This window comes from Erythrolamprus reginae, chromosome 2 (assembly GCF_031021105.1).
Source record: "Erythrolamprus reginae isolate rEryReg1 chromosome 2, rEryReg1.hap1, whole genome shotgun sequence".
NCBI classification, from domain to species: Eukaryota; Metazoa; Chordata; class Lepidosauria; order Squamata; family Dipsadidae; genus Erythrolamprus; species Erythrolamprus reginae.
Window position 1 is genome coordinate 98898997 of NC_091951.1, and position 17577 is coordinate 98916573.

Sequence of the window (17577 nt, forward strand, 5' to 3'; positions counted from 1 at the left end):
CATTTATTAAAGTTATGAAACTTACGTTCGTTTATTAACATAAGCCTTAAAACAATTATTAAGCATATTACCGAAACATCTACTTTAGATGCCCTTTGCCGCAAAGGGTGGGATTTAATAAAGATAGTACACGTTTTAGAAGGAAAAAAACATTTTTTATTTTCTCTCATTACAATAGAAACCAGAATTACCTTCAAAAAAAAAAATCAAGGACAGACCGTTTATTAAAATTACCCTCTCTTCCCCTAAAAGTTTTAGCTACAATAATCTTCTCCCACTTAAAAGTGTTTCAAGTATAGCAGTAAAGGTAAGGTGGCCAGTAACTGAAAACACTTCCATTGGATTGTGTAGACATACATTTAATATCCTTCTGTTCTGACACTGAATATACCAATGAATGGCAATGATAAATTCATTCTAAAATGTTTGGGTTATTACAAAACTTAAAAAATAATGCCAAAGGCATCCTTCCCAGCACACAACATTCCAAGAACAGGATAACAATACTGAAGGAATCTTTCTTTACCATCTAACAAGTTCCCATCTTCCCAGTACATTTCAGAATCAATCTTGGCATGTTATATATTCTAATCAGGAAATAGAATTGAATTATGAAAAACAATTATTCTGAGTGGAATTTCATTCCTTTAATATTGGATAATTAGAAACAGCTTGGAATTCACTTGTCTGATTTAAGTTTCAATTAACAATTGAAGTTCATCCCCATGTATTTCAGCAATAAAATCACTATTACATCCATTTTATTAAACCACTTACATAACACATTCATACCATGTTCAAACAAGGTTCATTAGATTCATTTGGTAACAGCTAAATTGCAGAACTCACTGCAGTTGCTTCTAGTTCTTGATCTTAAAGAGTTCTGCATCTACTTAAGTCAAGCTGTTAAACTCATGGCCCATGGGCCCCATGCATCATGTGCTGACCACACCCATGCCTGGTTTACCGAAGGTGGGAAATACGCCACATGATGATACAAATTTGACACCCCTGGTTAAATAATAAACTACCATTAGCAGTAAGGAAAGCAAATCCTATGCAAACTTCTAAAGAAACAATACATACAGATGTGGGCCAAATACACATCCAGTTTTATATTCATTCTTTATAAAACTGCAAATAAAATTTTCAGACTTCTATAGTGAAAAGGAGATATGGATAGACAAAGGAATGAATAGAGCACAAGAATGCTTGCATTCATTCCACCAATCCTGCCATGCTCCCCCCGAAAGAGATAAAAAAGAAAACCAGATGGTCAACATAAGCCAACAATGCTTCAAGCTTATTTAGAAGTGCATTTCACAAACATAAAGCAATAGCAGAACCTTCACTCTGGTTCTTGAAAAATAATGGCCCAATTCAGATAACAAACTGAGTGCAAAATGAATAGTCTGACAACATAAAATTTTCCATCATTTTGCTACTCCATTTTGTATACTCATTTTTGAGGATGACTTGTCCATTCAGTTTCCCCTGTGTTCCAAACTAAGGTAATGTGGCTTTGCAGCTTAGAACCACCGCTTGTTAAAAGTATGACATGTAACTATCCGGGATATAAGAAATTATAGCCAGGTGCACAAAGAGAAAAGAAGAATTTAAGCAGTTTATTCTTTTGATATAGCAGAATATAGTTTACTGGCCACAAATTCTGATGCCTGAATAAAGCCATTTTTTTCTTTCTTCCCCCCAAAACCGCATCCCATATTTAGAGGAAGAGATAACAAAGAATGGTTCCTTGTTATATATATCTCCTTATAATTTATAAGAATGATTATATAGAATTTGCTAAGCCAGGAACTTGGCAATAGAAACCCAAAAAAGACTTAAGCTAAAAATGTTATCAACTTTATTTGGAAGGACATGCCAATGAAATCAGTAGGATTTTCTTCCAAATAAATGTAATCTTATTGGCAGAAACATGTATACATGGGTATTTTTGCAAGGACAAGACAGATGACAACAAAATGCATGTCATGTTGACATGCAAATGCCAACTTATGTAGAAATAACACATACTGAGATCCAAATAGGTGGCATCTGCATAATATATGTATGCCATAAGTTTGGTTTCAATGTGGTTTGCTGCAGATACTGATGCATATATCCCATTGAATGCTGCTAAATTTAAGTTGCAGTTTTAAAAGCAACCGCTTATACATTCCATGTAATGATAAAATGAAGTACTGTACTGTCAATACCAGAAAATGATGAATAGACATATACAGGAAAAATTAATTTTAACAAGATAGAGAAGGGCATAAGTAAATTTCAATACTTAATCATTTTTATTAGTAGCCCAGTGATCAGCACGTTAATCCTGTAACACAGATTTCTTTCAGAAAGAATCCTATTAATTATGTAGCAGCAAACCCCCAAATCTAACTGCATCCTATTTTTGATGAATACATAGAAAAGGAGAATTGAAAGGAGAGCCTCCATATGTTCTTATTCAAAACATTATCCTGAGTGATGCACTGGTGGTATTTAGAAATCAGTGCTAGTACATATACAACACAGTTAAAAATAGCAAGTTTTCTTGCCTCTGATATACTGTGATACTGGCTACACAACGTTCCAATCATCTTTCAGTAGAGTGTATAATTTTGAAGAACATATTTAGTCAGGAGGAAAGTTGAAGACATGGTGCCTTCCTCTCCTCTCTGTAAATACAAAAACAAAACACACTCCTTATATAGAGCTAGAGAGGGAGGCTGGTCTTGACTATCTGGTAAGAAGGCAGTATCTTCCTGGGGCCAAAATACTGCACCGAGATCACCACAGGCTGACATGTTGAAGGAGGAAGAATAGCTGACACAGTGGGAGGTAGATGGCACAAATCCTGGCAAGTAACCAGTCTGGTGGAAAGGGCCAATGAGAGAAAAGAAGATCAACGCAGACACCTGAAGTCCCAGGAATTGTTCCTGGGAGAAATGCAGGCTTTGGGCTGATGTACTTTCTTTTTATACCAGTTTCTTGGCTTCAAAGAAACTCTTGAGGTGTCTCATTTGCCAAACTCCAATGACTACAAGAATGAGAGTCTGGATTATGGACCACCAGAGAACCCTCTGGTTTGTGCTTTCACTGGTTTGCCGGAAACGCTCCTCTCGCCACTGAGAAAAGAGGGAAAATATTATTGAAACAACATTAAAACACAATGGGATATATTTTATGGTCAATTTGAGGGAAACAGCAAAACACAGAAAACTGTGCATATCTTCATCAATACCCTCATGACAATAAGCTATGTGGGCTGATCAATTTCCTTATGATACTTCCTCAACTTTAGAACTTCATTTATTCATCTAGCCTAGTCTTCCAACTAGAAGAACTTGTCTAGTCAAAGATTTAACTTTCATTAAAGATTCCCAAGTAAATTTGGTGGTCATGAAATGACAATTCCTCAAAAACAAAAACAAAACCAAGCAGAATAATTGGACAATTTTCTCAATGCACACTGGTAAGAGTCGCAAATCCCACAAAGATCTATGCTGGCACTGTTGCCTCTTAACCTATCCATGGCAAACATGACTTAGGGTAAGCAGAGACTTGCCCAAGTTTGCAGATTACATCAACTTATTGAGGGTGATGGTGGTGGTGAAATTCAAATGTGATTTGTGAAAAGCCCAGACTGATCTTAACTAAATGACTGGTCAACACAATAAAAATTTAAATAAGTGTACAACACTAAACAACTGGGTAATGACCCCTAACTTTACATTTACAGAGATCATTTTTCTGGTTCATTACAAATAACACAGATAAAATGAAATATAAAATAAATTGTAGGATCAGCATGTCTTGCAGAAGAGCAACAACTGTAAAAAGACCAACACCTGCTTGACGAATGAGTTTGTAGGAGAATCAAAAGGCTAGATTATGGGTCCAGGCCTCATCCAACAATTAGATATGTTTCTGTCCCCTATCTCAGGAAAAAAATCCCTTGCTATCTTTTGCCTAGATCTTTAAACGGATAAAAGTTCATGTGCCAGTTGCACATCTGACAGGTTGAACTGCCAATGTGGTATAATCCTGCCTTTCTTACCCTTTGGTAGTTTTGTTCTTTCTGGATCTGTTCTATCTGCTCCAGAAGCTGGCGAACACGCAACTGCAGCTCACTCAGCTTGTCTTTAGCTGCGATCTCAGCATAATCATTGGCATGTTCCCCAACTTGAATGTCAAGATGGACTCTCTGCAAAAAAATTAAAATAATAAACCTTCCGAAGTGCAAACACCAGTGACAGCAAGATGCCTTAATAGCAAGCATTGGGGTGGGGTGGTGGTGGAGAGAGTCTACTCTTAATTTAACAAATATCTTACCAGCATGCCTCCTGCAAAAAGGGAAAACTTTGTAGAATTGGAGTGCAGGCAGATCTGATGCTCTCCTGGGGTGTGTGACGTAAAGATGAATCTGCCCTCTGAGCCATACTGCCGGGACAACACCACCTGTAAATGGAACAGATATATGAGAAAGCACATGAGAACAGCCAGACCAAAAAGACATGTATACAGGATTTCAATCTGAGAAAAGACTGAGTCTTTTCACCATATAGTGTAGATATTAAATGCAATCAATTATTTCAGCATGGTTCAATATTCAGGATTTCATAATATACAGGCAATCCCTGAATTAAGAAGATCTGACTTAAGGACAATCCCTAGATATAAAGATGCAACTTTTGTGTTTTTAATATACAACTTATTTTCAACTGTCCCTGGAAGCATTGCACGGCTTCAATGCTTCGTTGGCTCAAGAAAGGGCAACACAGTCTGCCAATTTTAGTAACAGGCAGTCCTTTTGTAAGTATGAGTTCCAACTTACGATACAAATTTAGGTGAAACACAGAGTTAGAGAACGGAATTCATTCTTAACATAGAGACTATAGTTCACTTATTAAATTATGAAACATATGTTAAATATGGCCTGAAATTTTATTTATTTATTTATTGGATTTGTATGCCGCCCCTCTCCGTAGACTCGGGGCGGCTAACAACAATGATAAAACCAGCATGTAACAATCCAATTAATAAAACAACTAAAAACCCTTATTATAAAACCAAACACAAATATACCATGCATAACTTGTAATGGCCTAGGGGGAAGGAATATCTTAACTCCCCCATGTCTGGCGGCATAAGTGAGTCTTGAGTAGTTTATGAAATCCATACTTAACTCAGAGAATAGGCGGCACACAAATATAAATAAATAAATATTTAAAGAATGATGTTTTAAATAATCAACTGTACTAAGCTGATGAGAGTAAGGGGCAAACAGCATGGAAGTTTGGGGAAATTTATCTTACATGCTGTACAACCTTATTAGGGAAAATATGAAATTTGTTTTCTTTTACAATGAATTTGCTAGGTAACTTAGATTATATCACTTATTTCTGTTATTATGTACCATATGTACTTGTGTAATTTAATAAAAAAATGAAATTAAAAAGTGAATGCCATTCTTTTATTTATTTATTATTCCAGATTACTTTGTATTATTTTATTTATTAGATTTGTATGCCACCCCTCTCCGTAGACTCGGCAGATTTTCCAAGGACAACTGTTTTTTTTTTCTTTAAACCACTCTGAAAGGAATGTCTTTTTGATATGATTAGAATAGTGGTCAGATTTGTTTCACTTTCTGGAGATACAGAACCGGCAAAGTGTAACAGATCTGGACACGAAAGCATTTTACATATGGTACAGTCACAAATTCCCAGGCTCGACATGCGCACCTGTGTTGACACCCACACCCAACCCATTACTTTGCAGCATGGGGTTCTGGGTTTGTTGAGTATCTGGGATCGAGTCTAGAGTTTCTCCCGATGTCCCGCCATGTGACAGAGCCCCAGAGGGAGTATCCGAGCACCTCACTGAGATCATGTGCTTAATAATGTACCTTTTCATCGGGGTCCTTCACTTCCACAAACATGCCCAGGCCGGGAGTGGCGGGAAGGTACTCTTCTCGCTGCTTATCGTACAATTGCGTCCGGTAATTCCCTGCGTGGTAAGAGGGGGGGAAGTTGGTCTCGGCACAGACCTGTCCGCTAATTTCCAAAGCCCACCGCCGCATCCTACCCACACGCATTCCCAAACTCCCCTCGCGGGACTCCAGCCCTGCTTTCCAACTCCCTCCCTTGAAACGGCCAGTCCTCCCCCAGCGCACCGATGACCATGGTCTCGTCCGGGATCTCCTCGATGAAGCATTTGCGCTCCGTTTCGCCCAAGTGGAAGTAAAGGCCCCACGCGGGCGGCGCGACCCCGGCAACCACCAGCAGCAACAAGAGCACCCTCGACCGACCACCGGGAGCCGCCATGATGCCGCGCGCTTGCGTCCCGCCTCCGCTCTCGGGCCACGTAATCGCTGCACAGCGGAGGGCAGGCCCCGCGTTCGACAGAAGGCCCCAAAGACTACAACTCCCAAGGAAGTCGGGGGAAAGCCTCGAGCGCGGATTGGAGAGCTTTCTCTCTCTCCTAGCCAGCGGAAGCGCCGCTATGTTTGGTGCTGGTACAGTAGTTTGTAAACTAGAGAGTAGCAGAGTATCTGAACTACAGTATTCAGATTCGCAGACCAGCACTTTCAATGACCCCGCTTCTCTCCCCTGGGCCTGACTGATATATAAGAAGAGCCCAGGACTATCTATCTATCTATCTATCTATCTATCTATCTATCTATCTATCTATCTATCTATCTATCTATCTATCTATCTACCTACCTACCTACCTACCTACCTACCTACCTACCTACCTCGGAGTCCTCAAAGAAGGGCAGCATACAAAGCTAATAAATTATTATTATTATTATTATTATTATTATTAATAATAATAATGCTGCAGGTAGAGTGCTGCATTGCAGGCCACTGAAGCTGACTGTAGATCTGCAGGTCAATGGTTCAAATCTCATCACCGGCTCAAGGTTGACTCAGCCTTCCATCCTTCCGAGGTGGGTAAAATGAGGACCCGGATTGTGGGGGCAATAGGCTGGCTGTTAAAAAGTGCTATTGCTACCATGTTGTAAGCCGCCCTGAGTCTAAGGAGAAGGGCGGCATAAAAATTGAATAAATAAATATCCATCCATCCATCCATTTTATATACTGCCCAACTCCTCAAGGACTCTTATACTGCTAAGTTAATATTGTAGAATTGCCTTCTACTGACTTGTATAGGTAATCCTCCACTTAGGTTCAGAATTGAGACCCCAATTTCTGTTGTTAAATGAAGTATTTGTTAAATGAGGTTTGTCTCATTTTAGGACCTTTCTTGGCACAGTTGTTAAGTGAATCACTGCCTTTGATAATAGCAATAGCATTTAGACTAATATACCGCTTTACAGCCCTCTCTAAGCGGTTTCAGAGAGAATTGGCATATGGCCCCCAACAATCTGGGTCCTCATTTTACCGATCTTGGAAGGATGGAAAGCTGAGTCAACCTTGAGCCTACTGAGATTCGATCTGTTAAACTGCTGGCAGCCGGTGATCAGCAGATGTAGCTTGCAGTATTGCACTCTAACCACTGCACCAATGAGGCTCTGCTTATCTAACTTGATAGGTTAGCAGCCTGGTTATTAAGTGAGTCTGGCTTCCCCATTGACTTTGTCAGGTCAAAAAGGAGATTGCATGACCCGAGACATTGCTACTGTCATAAATATGAGTCAGTTGACAAACATCTGAATTTTGATGACCTCAAGATGCTGCAACAGTCGTAACTCTGAAAAATGGTCATATGTCACTTTTTTCAGTGCTGTTGTTACTGTGGAAAGTTCACTCCAAAAGGACAGTGCCACAAACTCCACAGCACTGGACACTCAGAAAACAGTGCCAAGAGACTCAAGCCAGGCCTTCCCATTAAGAAAACCAAGCATCAGCTGAAAGGAAAACTCATAGCAGCCTGCTGTTACAAATGTAACAAAGCTGACCACTAAAGTAGAGCCATTAAGATAAGGCGAATCAGGCTAAAATGAACTCTCCAAGTTAAACTGAAACTCACTTTTTCCTGCCCCTGAAAGGATTAAACCCCAAGGACAGGAAAAACAAAAGACCTGGGGACTAACATTAACCCAGGAAAACAAAACCCACGGAAATCAGAAACACATAAAAACCCATTAAGCTGCAGGAGCTTCAAGGGGGGTTTAAGCATAAAAGGTTGATTCACACTCCCAAGCAGCTTGCAAGCCAGGAACACTCCAGCTGTGTCACTTTTTGCTTCTTGCCTTCTTACATTAAAAGAATCCCAATTTCTGACAGCTGGCTTCTGCATCCATTTCTTCTCAGCATCTGTGGTGTGTCCCAGCTGGGTATGAATTGGGGAAAATTTCTTCCAACATAACTTTGAACGTCACTAAATGAATCAATAGGCACGTAAAGAACTAGCATTTTAACCATCCTTCCCAGAAATATATCAATGCCTTAAGTGAATTGTAAGTCACTGAATTGAATTGTAATGAATTGTAAGTCGACTACTTGTAATAGCTATTGTGATTATTTTGGGTCTTGTGAAGATGAGAGATAAATGTATTTCATTGCATTTATTTTATATAGTTGAATCAGTTTTGAATCCTGCCTCATCTAGTCCACAGTTTTTTTGACAATGGTTTCCCATGTAGCTTGCCATTACTTTTTTCCTAAGGTCCAGGGAATGATTGTCTCAAGCTCACCTGTTTTATGCTTAAGGTGGGGACCAATGATATTAACAGCCCTACTGCAAACTCTGAAAATATGTCCATGTGAAAAATACCTTTAAAAAAAAACCTGAATTGTTCCATTAGTCACACTTTTTGATACCCAAAAGTTCACCAGCGCCGAATTAGGTTCTCCCCCACATCTAATAGTACCAAATGCAGCCCATCCACCATTCACTTATTAAGCATAAAATTAATACAAACCACCAGGATAAATTTTCCATTTTATTTCACATTGTCTTCAATTTATCACCTTCCATATGCACACATAACAATGTGGCTATGAGACACTTCCATTCTGCCTTTAGAATCAACTAGTTTAGATGTTTAATAAATGGGGCACATAGTCCATAATGTCTAGAAAAATCAAGCCCCCGCTCTCCCAAGCCAATGCAGTCACAGATATCACATTTCATGGATGCCAGTTGTTTTGGTGCAAGTTAAGTTTCACTCCCAGCAAAAAAGAAACAGCTGGTATTAAAAAAAGGTTCAGGAATAAGTGAAACTATGAAATACATTCAGTTCAAAAAAATAAATTTCTTGAATTAAGTTTATAGGCCACAGCAAGAAAACCACCCTCCACATAGCTGAACTACCAAAATATTCTTAAGAGTTAACTGTGTGGAAATACTATCTGAAGTGCAAAACATGCCTCTCGGAGAAGAAGCAACATTTTCTAAGTTTGAACTGTACTGTTATTTGCCTGTTTTCCATAAAAAAAGTTTATAGAAGGACTGAAGGTTCCACACAGCTTTCAAAATGGCAGACTCCCAAGTAGAGTATACAACCTATATTCCGGATTGTTTGACACAATTGCCTATTGTTGCCAAGAAAAAAAGGGATATGAAAATATTCCATACATTTCTCTGAAAGAGCCTTTTAGAAACCAGAGTCTATACATCTCTCCCTCCCCTTGTAAAAAAAACATCCCCAGCTGCCCCAAATTTCGGCCTCCTACACCTTAGTAAAATCGCTTGTTCCGCTCCTGGCGTTTCTGAAAAACCACAGCCCCCACCACAGCACATACAATGATGCCAAGTAGAGAACATAGTAATAGTAAGAACACTTTCCAGCCTGTCAAGGGCCCACTACGAAAGTTTCCTGTTGGATCATCTACATTATCTGAAGAGAAAAAAAAGAAAGAAAGCCGAGTTATAGTATATACAGTATTACATCCTTCTGCTACACAAAGAATCATTTAATATAGATTGGCATAATTCTGGATTATGCAGATTACATAGAATAGCTGTCCTCTCCCGAGCTTGTGAAAATCCTCCCAAATTTCTTTGCACAACAGCTAATAATCCTTCGCTGGGTAATGAAGAAAAATAATCTGAAACAGAATTTTAAACTTTGCTCTCCAAGATTCTGGTCCAGATGGGACACCGTGGTGAGCCTTTGACTGTTCTAATGCAGCACACACAATTGCAGACAAAAGTGTAGGCATTATTGCTCACATTGTACAGAATATTTACAGTAAACAGAAACTGGTTCTATTCTAAAACCCTACAGGGACCGTCTCTTGCCGCATGAATCCCAGCGATCGGTTAGGTCCCACAGTCGGCTTTCTACAGGTCCCGTCAATTAGACAATGTCGCTTGGCGGGACCTAGGGGAAGAGCCTTCTCTGTGGGGGCCCCAGCCCTCTGGAATCAGCTCGCCCTGGAGATTTGTACTGCCCCCATCCTCCTTGCCTTTCATAACAGTCTAAAGACTGACCTATGCCACCAAGCTTGGGGTCATTATATTCTTCCCCCTGGCCGATGAATGTATAGTGAGTTTGATGATTGAATGGTTATGTATGTATTTTAATTGATTCTTTAGTTTTTAGTTGTAACTTTGAATTTTAATTATTTCAATTTTGATATATATTGTTCCTTTCATATGTTGTAGCCACTCCGAGTCCTCGGAGAGGGATGGCATATAAATCCAATACATTTAAACTTAAACTATTGTACTATGGTAAAAGTTAAACAGAGTATCTTCTTGCAAATATGAATGCACATTTACTATTGAAGTTTTCAAAAATTCAAAATAAGAAAACCTAAATATGGCAAGTGCAGATGTTTGACAAAGGTTTCTGTTGTGTGCCATCTAAACTCACACTGCTTATGTTGGCTATCACTATAAATCCAATAAATATATAACCAGTTTATAGATCACCTGGTACACATAAACCAAAAAGATTGCCTTCATGAGTCTATAGCTTTAAAAGTAAAGTACTTTTAGGATAAGCACTGTTTGCTCCTATGGGAAATTTATTTCCCATTTTCTTCATGGAACATTCAGGGTAGAAGCATTAATAAATCACCTTTGGGTGATTTGAAAAGACTGACACTGGGCTCAATCTTTGTCCAGTCAATGTTCTCGTCCTCTGGGGAATGGTCCACCATCAACTGAAATAGCTTCATTGAAATGATATCATGATTATCTGGAAAAGAAACCAAGTTATGTTCACTGTACAGCTGATTAAAATTAAAATTCAATGACAGAATATCTTACTCTAAGTAAAAGTTTCTTATTTTAAAAACTTGTTGAATGTTTTTAGCAATACAGGTAACTGACAGGTGATCATTCAGGTGTAAGTCCTTACCTTACAATCATTTGTTCAGTTACAAAGGCACTGAAAAAATGATTTACAACTGGTCCTTGCATTTCCAACCACTGCACTATCCTTGTAATCAATTTTATGTGATCAAAATTAGGATACTGGTGTGTGTTTAGGATGGTTACAGTGTTTTGGGAACATGTGATCACCATTTATGATCTTCCTGGACAGCTTCTGACAAGCAAAATCAGTGGGGGATGTTGGATTCCATTAACTGGATGATTTGCCTAATATCTGCAGTGATTAGTTTTAACAATCATCGCAAAAAAAGCCACAAAATTAGATGCAACTACTTTTTATAATCAATTCTGGTCCTAATTGTGGTTGTAAATCATGGACTATAACACATGAAATAACAGTTACTTTAACTACTAGCAGATATTTCTCACCAGATAGATCTCCTGTACCAGCAGAAGCCCCAAAGAAATAACCAGTGGGTAATCGAACTCCTGCAACATCAAAGCAGTTTTTCCATTCATTTTTACCCTCCACATCAGTCATCGCCTGCAACATAGAAGTCATCTTCCACATTAAGGAAAACTTTGTTTTCACACTTCTCTGACAGTTGAACAATCCTATGGAAATGTACTAGAATGTCAATTCTTAAATACTGTATATAAATTGGTAAAGTCAAAAGTACATTATCAGGATTATTATATTCATGTTCACTTTTTAGATTTCATTGACTAGAGCTGTAGCAAACATGATGCAACATTCATTCTAAGTTAGTATGGAATTTCCATGGACAGTCATCATTGTGTAATATGATAGAATGTCATGCATTTTGCACCCAGCACCCATGATCAGGCTTACCGTCAGACGCCCCCGAGAATAACGGACAGCCAAAAAGGTGTCATGGTTTTGATTACGAAGGTCAGCTGTGCACCCTGCCAGCTCTGTCCAGCGACCATCTTTACTATGGTCATAGATCAAGGATCCATTGTTAACCATGGCAGAAATGTAAGGAAATACACGCTGCAGAATAAAATAAATTTGAATCAAAGTTGTCTCTCCGATGCTCAAAATTCATACCCTAAATATTTTGAAATCAGTATGCATATAGAATTTCTACTTATATCGGACTGGTCCTGCAGTAAGCAAAACCCAGCATTAGCCTTCAAACAGAAGCTATTATCATTTACCTCAGTAGTTTCCTCATTGGGATAGGTATCCAGGAAAATGGCCAATCCATGGAATTTGTCTTTACTGCCAAATACAGGTCCTGAGGGTAATAAAACAGAAAAATAGGAATAAGTCCATGTGTTCTTAAAGAGCTAAAATCAACCAATCTTCAAACAGAACACTGATCAATTTAAACATTTTACATTAAGTTATTTTGGAGTAGTTGGCTTATAAATATGTATAATGAACAAACAATTCTTGCTTGCTATCCAGAACAAATGTTACCCATGTAACAAAGTCATTCCAATGGAAGATTTTGGAGATTATCAGCTTCCATCAGTGGATATTTCTTATTTCATGGCAATAAGACCAGGTTATTTGTAGGATTGCTTTTCCCTGATTGTTTCTACTTTTCCCATTAGATCTGGAAGGAGAAGTATGTTGCAGTTAATTTAAAGAAAGTCATCTTGAGGGACCCACAAAGACGACCTTTTGGGTTACTGCCTCTACCTTACAGAAAAGTATCTCCGCTGAGATGAGAATGACTTTGACTCTTCCAGCCTTTCAGAAGGCACGTAAGGCACTGATATATTTCTGGGAAGGATGGTTAAAATGCTAGTTCTTTATGTGCCTATTGATTCAACTAAAGTATGTTCTGCCTGGCTGATTGCAATCTATTTACCTGTATTAAAAGTCCCAAACCCATGACAGTGGGATATATTACAAATTATAAGGCTGATCACAGTACCTGCAGTAAGGCGCTCCTGAGTGTACCATAGGGCAAAACCATCTCCGTGGAGATTCTTCTTCCCTGCCCCATGAATTTTAAAATTGACATGAAGTTCCCAATCCTTTAGAAAACAAGGCTAGAAGACAAAACAGAACAACCCCAAACAGCTTTTCAGGAAACCCAAGTTGGGAAGCATGCAGTCTGCAAATGACATCTAGGCAATATCCCTCAGTCTCACCCCATCCTTTCAATTTAGAAGTAACACTCACCACCCGGTTCCAGATAGAACCTTCCTTGCTGCGCTCATCAGGGGTCAGTCGAACATACTGACTAGTCAACATTGTACTCCCTTGGAAATCCCAGAGAGGCATTGAGCTGGAGCCAACCCCTAAAACAGAGGATACTACAGAAATAATGAACTGTGGAGTACATTATTATTATTTTGTTATTGTGGGACATTTGATGTTACAAGCGAGCCTCAGGCACGTGCCAGATTATCTGAGCTATGTTTGATTTCCCCAGAAGTGGGAAATTGTGTTCTTTGCATTTCTCCTTCTGCTATTGTTCTGCGGAGGTGGTCTTAAGGACAGAAATGGGATCATTAATTACCACCAGAATTTTTCTAACTGGTGAAATGCCTAGACTTTTTAAACACATACAAAACAGTGTCACCTGCTATTCATAATTAGCATCATTATTAATGGGCAATTCTTCTGGGGCCAAGGGTTGTGAAGGTTTAACGGGCTAGGCACCCCCGAGAAAGATGTGTGTGAAGGGGCAGCGCTGTCCCCAGAACCTTTCGGGTTTCCTCCCCCTTCAGGAAGGGGCAAAACCAAGGCCAGCCCTTGGATCCACACAGACGAGCCTTTAACAAAGAGGAGGTCGGCCACCAACAGGCTCAAGAGTGAGCGCGGGAGAGGAAGAAGCAGACGGACGGGTCCAGCAGGGTGGCAGCCCTGCCCTCCCCACGCACCCTGATAAGGCTTGATAAGCGAGTGTTCCCGTTTTAGATGCTCGTTGTTGCCATCTGTGAGCTCCGCGGCTCCTGGCGGCGCGGTCCCGGCCAAGAGGAGCGGGAGGAACAGCAGGGGTGACAGCACCATGCTGGTCGCCAACCCCCGCAGGCACCAACTCCCGGACGCTCTACCCTCCTATTTCGCTCTCTCTGCGCGTCTTCCTCCTTCCGCTTGACCTCTGGCCCGGAAGTAAAATCCGACGCCCCGCGAATTTGTTATCTCCATGCCACCTGTTCTCTGGGCCGTGACGAGATAGGGAAAGGGAGGCGGAGTGGACACGCCCCTTCTTCCGGTGCTTTGCCTTTGCGCTGCGAGTATCGCGTGTCGGCATCTCAGTGGACGGAGTCACGGTGGAGGAGACTTCTTCCCGCCTCTTTGACTTTGGGTCTTATCTGGACTTTTCTATTTGGGTAAGCAACGCATCCTAGTACATACCAATTTTCTGGCATTTGAGTATGTTTAGACTGTTGAAAGCCTTGCTGTGCCTTTTGCAAATAGGGTTAATAGCAGTAGCACGAATATAATTGAATTGAATTGAATATATTTATATTTATATTTATTAGATTTGTATGCCGCCCCTCTCCGAAGACTCGGGGCGGCTCACAACAATACAATATACAGAATACAAATCCAATATTAGATAAAAAGCTAAATTTAAAACTCATAAATATTAAAAACAATCCTTACTGCACAATCACATCATTCTCATGTATTTTAGTCAGAAAAAAAAAGGTGGTTGTGGGGGAAGAGATAGTTAGTCCCCCCCCATGCCTGGCGACATAGATAGGTCTTCAACATCTTGCGGAAGGCGGAAAGAGTGGGGGCAATTTGAATCTCCGGGGGGAGTTGATTCCAGAGGGCTGGGGCTGCCACAGAGAAGGCTCTTCCCCTGGATCCCGCCAAACGGGATTGTTTAGTCGATGGGACCTGGAGAAGGCCAACTCTGTGGGACCTGATTGGCCGCTGGGATTCATGCGGCAGAAGGCGGTCCCGCAGGTATTCTGGTCCGATGCCATGTAGGGCTTTATAGGTCATTACCAACACTTTGTATTGTGACCGCAAACTGATCGGCAACCAGTGCAAGGCACAGAGTGTTGGTGAAACGTGGGAAGATCTAGGAAGCCCCACAATAGCTCTCACAGCCACATTTTGCATAATCTGAAGTTTCCGAACACTTTTCAAAGGTAGCCCATATAGAGAGCGTTGCAGTAGTCGAACCTGGAAGTGATGAGGGCGTGAGTGACTGTGAGCAGTGACTCCCTGTCCAAATAGGGCCACAACTGGTGCACCAGGCAAACCTGGGCAAACACCCTCTTTGCCACAGGTGAAAAATGGTGCTGTAAAGTTATCTGTGGATCGAGGAGGATGCCCAAGTTGCGGACCCTCTCCGAAGGGGGTCAATAACACCCCCCCCTCCAGGGTAATGGACGGACAGATGGGATTGTCCTTGGGAGACAAGACCCACAGCCACTCCGTCTTGTCAGGGTTGAGTTTGAGCCTGTTGACACCCATCCAGACCCCACAGCCTCCAGGCACCAGCACATCACTTCCACTGCTTCACTGACAGAACAGAATAGAACATAATAGAATAGAATTCTTTATTGGCCAAGTGTGATTAGACACACAAGGAATTTGTCTTTCATGCAGATGCTCTCACTGTACATAAAAGAAAATATACATTTGTCAAGAATCATGAGATACAACACTTAATGATTGTCATAAGGATCTAATAAGCAATGAGGAAACAACTAATATTAATAAAAATCTTAAGGATACAAGCAGCAAGTTACAGTCATATAGTCATTAGTCGGGGGAGATGGGTGGTAGGAATGATGAGAAAAAAATAGTAGTAATAGTAGTGCAGACTTTGTAAATAGTTTTACAGTGTTGAGGGAATTATTTGTTTAGCAGAGTGATGGCATTCTGGAAAAAACAGTTCTTGTGTCTAGTTTTCTGGGTGTGCAGTGCTCTATAGTGACATTTTGAGGGTAGGAGTTGAAACAGTTCCTGTCCAGGATGCGAGGGGTCAGTAAATATTTTCACAGCCCTCTTTTTGACTCGTGCAGTATAGAGGTCCTAGAAAAGAAAAGAATAAATAGAATATAATTATTTATTGGTCATGTGATTGACATACAAGGAATTTGTCTTTGGTGCATATGCTCTCAGTGTACATAAAAGAAAAGATACATTTGTCAAGAATCATGAGGTACAACACTTAATGATTGTCATAGGGATCAAATAAGCAATCAGGAAACAATCAATATATAATATGCATTGTAAGGATACAAGCAACAAGTTACAGTCATTCAGTTATAAATGGGAGGGGATGAGTTGACAGGAACTTATATACCACTTCACAATGTTTTACAGTCCGCTCTAAGTGGTTTACAGAGTCAGCATATTGCCTCATTTTACCAACCTCGGAAGGATGCCCTGAGAAGATAACAGGCGTAGAAGAGGGATATTTTAATTTGAGGTCTCCTGAGTTAAAATCTATCACTCTATATAAAACATATACATAGCAAAAAGGCCACATAGCCATGATGGCGAACCTATGGCAAGCATGCTACAGGTGGCACGTGGAGCCATATCTAAAGGTATGTGAGGCGTTTCCTTATGTCAGCTCCAACATGCACCAGCCAGCTGATTTTCGGCCTTCTGGGGGGCGAGGGGAGGTGGTTTTTCACCCTCCCCACGCTTCAGAAAAGCCTCCTGAATCCTGGGGAGGGTGAAAAAACGGTCTAATGGGCCTACTGGGTGTCTGGAGCCTTCAGTGAGGCCATTACTGCCATATAGTCTCTGAGTCTACGGAGAGGGGCGGCATACAAATCTAATTAATAAATTAATTAATTAATAATAAATAGTCTCTCACCTCAGTATTAAATACTAGAAATGCTGCTATAGAGCAGAAAAATGGTAGCAATAGCACTTAGACTTATATACTGTTTCACAGTGCTTGAGAGCCCTCTCTAAGCAGTTTAGAGTCAGCATATTGCCCCCAACGATCTGGGTCCACATTTTACCAACCTCTGATAGATGGCAGGCTGAGTCAACCTTGAGCCTTTCAGAATCAAACTTCTGGAGTGAATCCTGCATTCTAACCACTATGCACCATGGCTCTTAATCCGTCTGTTCCTCTCCTTATTCAGCCTGTAACATACTAGACTAGATTCTGCCTCAGCACACACTTTTCTAAAGTAAAGGTGTCTGTTGTATGTGTTTGGGCTTATAATTTGTGTATTATGGCTTGGTGTGTGCTGATTGATTTTCACCAGATTTTAGGGACTTTCTGGGTTTTATTTGTCCTCAAATAAACATGTAGATTGACTTCCTCTAAGGCAGATGGGTCAAACTCGACTCATTTTTCTCCACCAGGGAACAGTTCAGCAGCAGCTTCTGGAGCCAACACC

The 17577-nt window shown here is 40.4% G+C and overlaps 4 protein-coding genes across 7 annotated transcripts in view; 1 reads left to right on the forward strand and 3 right to left on the reverse strand.

The window, feature by feature from the left end:
* Positions 1–133: 133 nt before the first annotated feature.
* TMED9 (transmembrane p24 trafficking protein 9) lies at positions 134–6460 on the reverse strand. Its single transcript, XM_070738818.1, has 5 exons — positions 6182–6460; positions 5915–6015; positions 4339–4464; positions 4064–4210; positions 134–3131 (listed from the first exon to the last, which is right to left on the reverse strand). Exons 1-5 carry the CDS (start codon positions 6330–6332, stop codon positions 2982–2984), a joined length of 675 nt encoding a protein of 224 aa, XP_070594919.1. The 5' UTR covers positions 6333–6460; the 3' UTR covers positions 134–2981.
* A 2444-nt stretch (positions 6461–8904) lies between these two features.
* Positions 8905–14399, reverse strand: LMAN2 (lectin, mannose binding 2). The gene is made up of 8 exons (XM_070738904.1): positions 14125–14399; positions 13421–13539; positions 13170–13287; positions 12442–12521; positions 12113–12274; positions 11689–11803; positions 11003–11122; positions 8905–9814 (listed from the first exon to the last, which is right to left on the reverse strand). Exons 1-8 carry the CDS (start codon positions 14252–14254, stop codon positions 9654–9656), a joined length of 1005 nt encoding a protein of 334 aa, XP_070595005.1. The 5' UTR covers positions 14255–14399; the 3' UTR covers positions 8905–9653.
* Positions 14400–14419: 20 nt separating this feature from the next.
* RGS14 (regulator of G protein signaling 14) overlaps positions 14420–17577 on the forward strand; it is a 93559-nt gene continuing 90401 nt past the window's right edge. The window contains exon 1 of the mRNA XM_070738912.1: positions 14420–14577. The gene's annotated coding sequence lies outside the window, so the exon portion shown is untranslated. The remainder of the gene's footprint in view (positions 14578–17577) is intronic.
* LOC139160707 (uncharacterized WD repeat-containing protein alr3466-like) overlaps positions 15752–17577 on the reverse strand; it is a 40134-nt gene continuing 38308 nt past the window's right edge. For 3 of the 4 annotated variants that reach the window (XM_070738907.1, XM_070738909.1, XM_070738906.1), the window contains one exon: positions 15971–16243. In XM_070738907.1, the coding sequence (XP_070595008.1) occupies positions 16064–16243 (180 nt within the window). In that variant the 3' untranslated portion in view covers positions 15971–16063. Of the gene's footprint in view, positions 16244–17577 lie in introns of all 4 variants that reach the window. The other variant, XR_011557999.1, reaches the window with a different exon arrangement.

What these genes read in the sequence shown, in the direction of transcription:
- LMAN2 (XM_070738904.1), bottom strand. Translation starts at nt 14,254, where the DNA reads ATGGTGCTGTCACCCCTGCTGTTCCTCCCGCTCCTCTTGGCCGGGACC. An exon ending in GCTTATCAAGCCTTATCAGG is followed by an intron (nt 13,540 to 14,124) that starts GTGCGTGGGGAG and finishes CCTCTGTTTTAG; the next exon opens with GGGTTGGCTCCAGCTCAATG. An exon ending in TCAGGAGCGCCTTACTGCAG is followed by an intron (nt 12,522 to 13,169) that starts GTACTGTGATCA and finishes TATTACCCTCAG; the next exon opens with GACCTGTATTTGGCAGTAAA.
- TMED9 (XM_070738818.1), bottom strand. Translation starts at nt 6,332, where the DNA reads ATGGCGGCTCCCGGTGGTCGGTCGAGGGTGCTCTTGTTGCTGCTGGTG. An exon ending in TGAAGGACCCCGATGAAAAG is followed by an intron (nt 4,465 to 5,914) that starts GTACATTATTAA and finishes TTCCATTTACAG; the next exon opens with GTGGTGTTGTCCCGGCAGTA. An exon ending in AAGAACAAAACTACCAAAGG is followed by an intron (nt 3,132 to 4,063) that starts GTAAGAAAGGCA and finishes CTCTTTTCTCAG; the next exon opens with TGGCGAGAGGAGCGTTTCCG.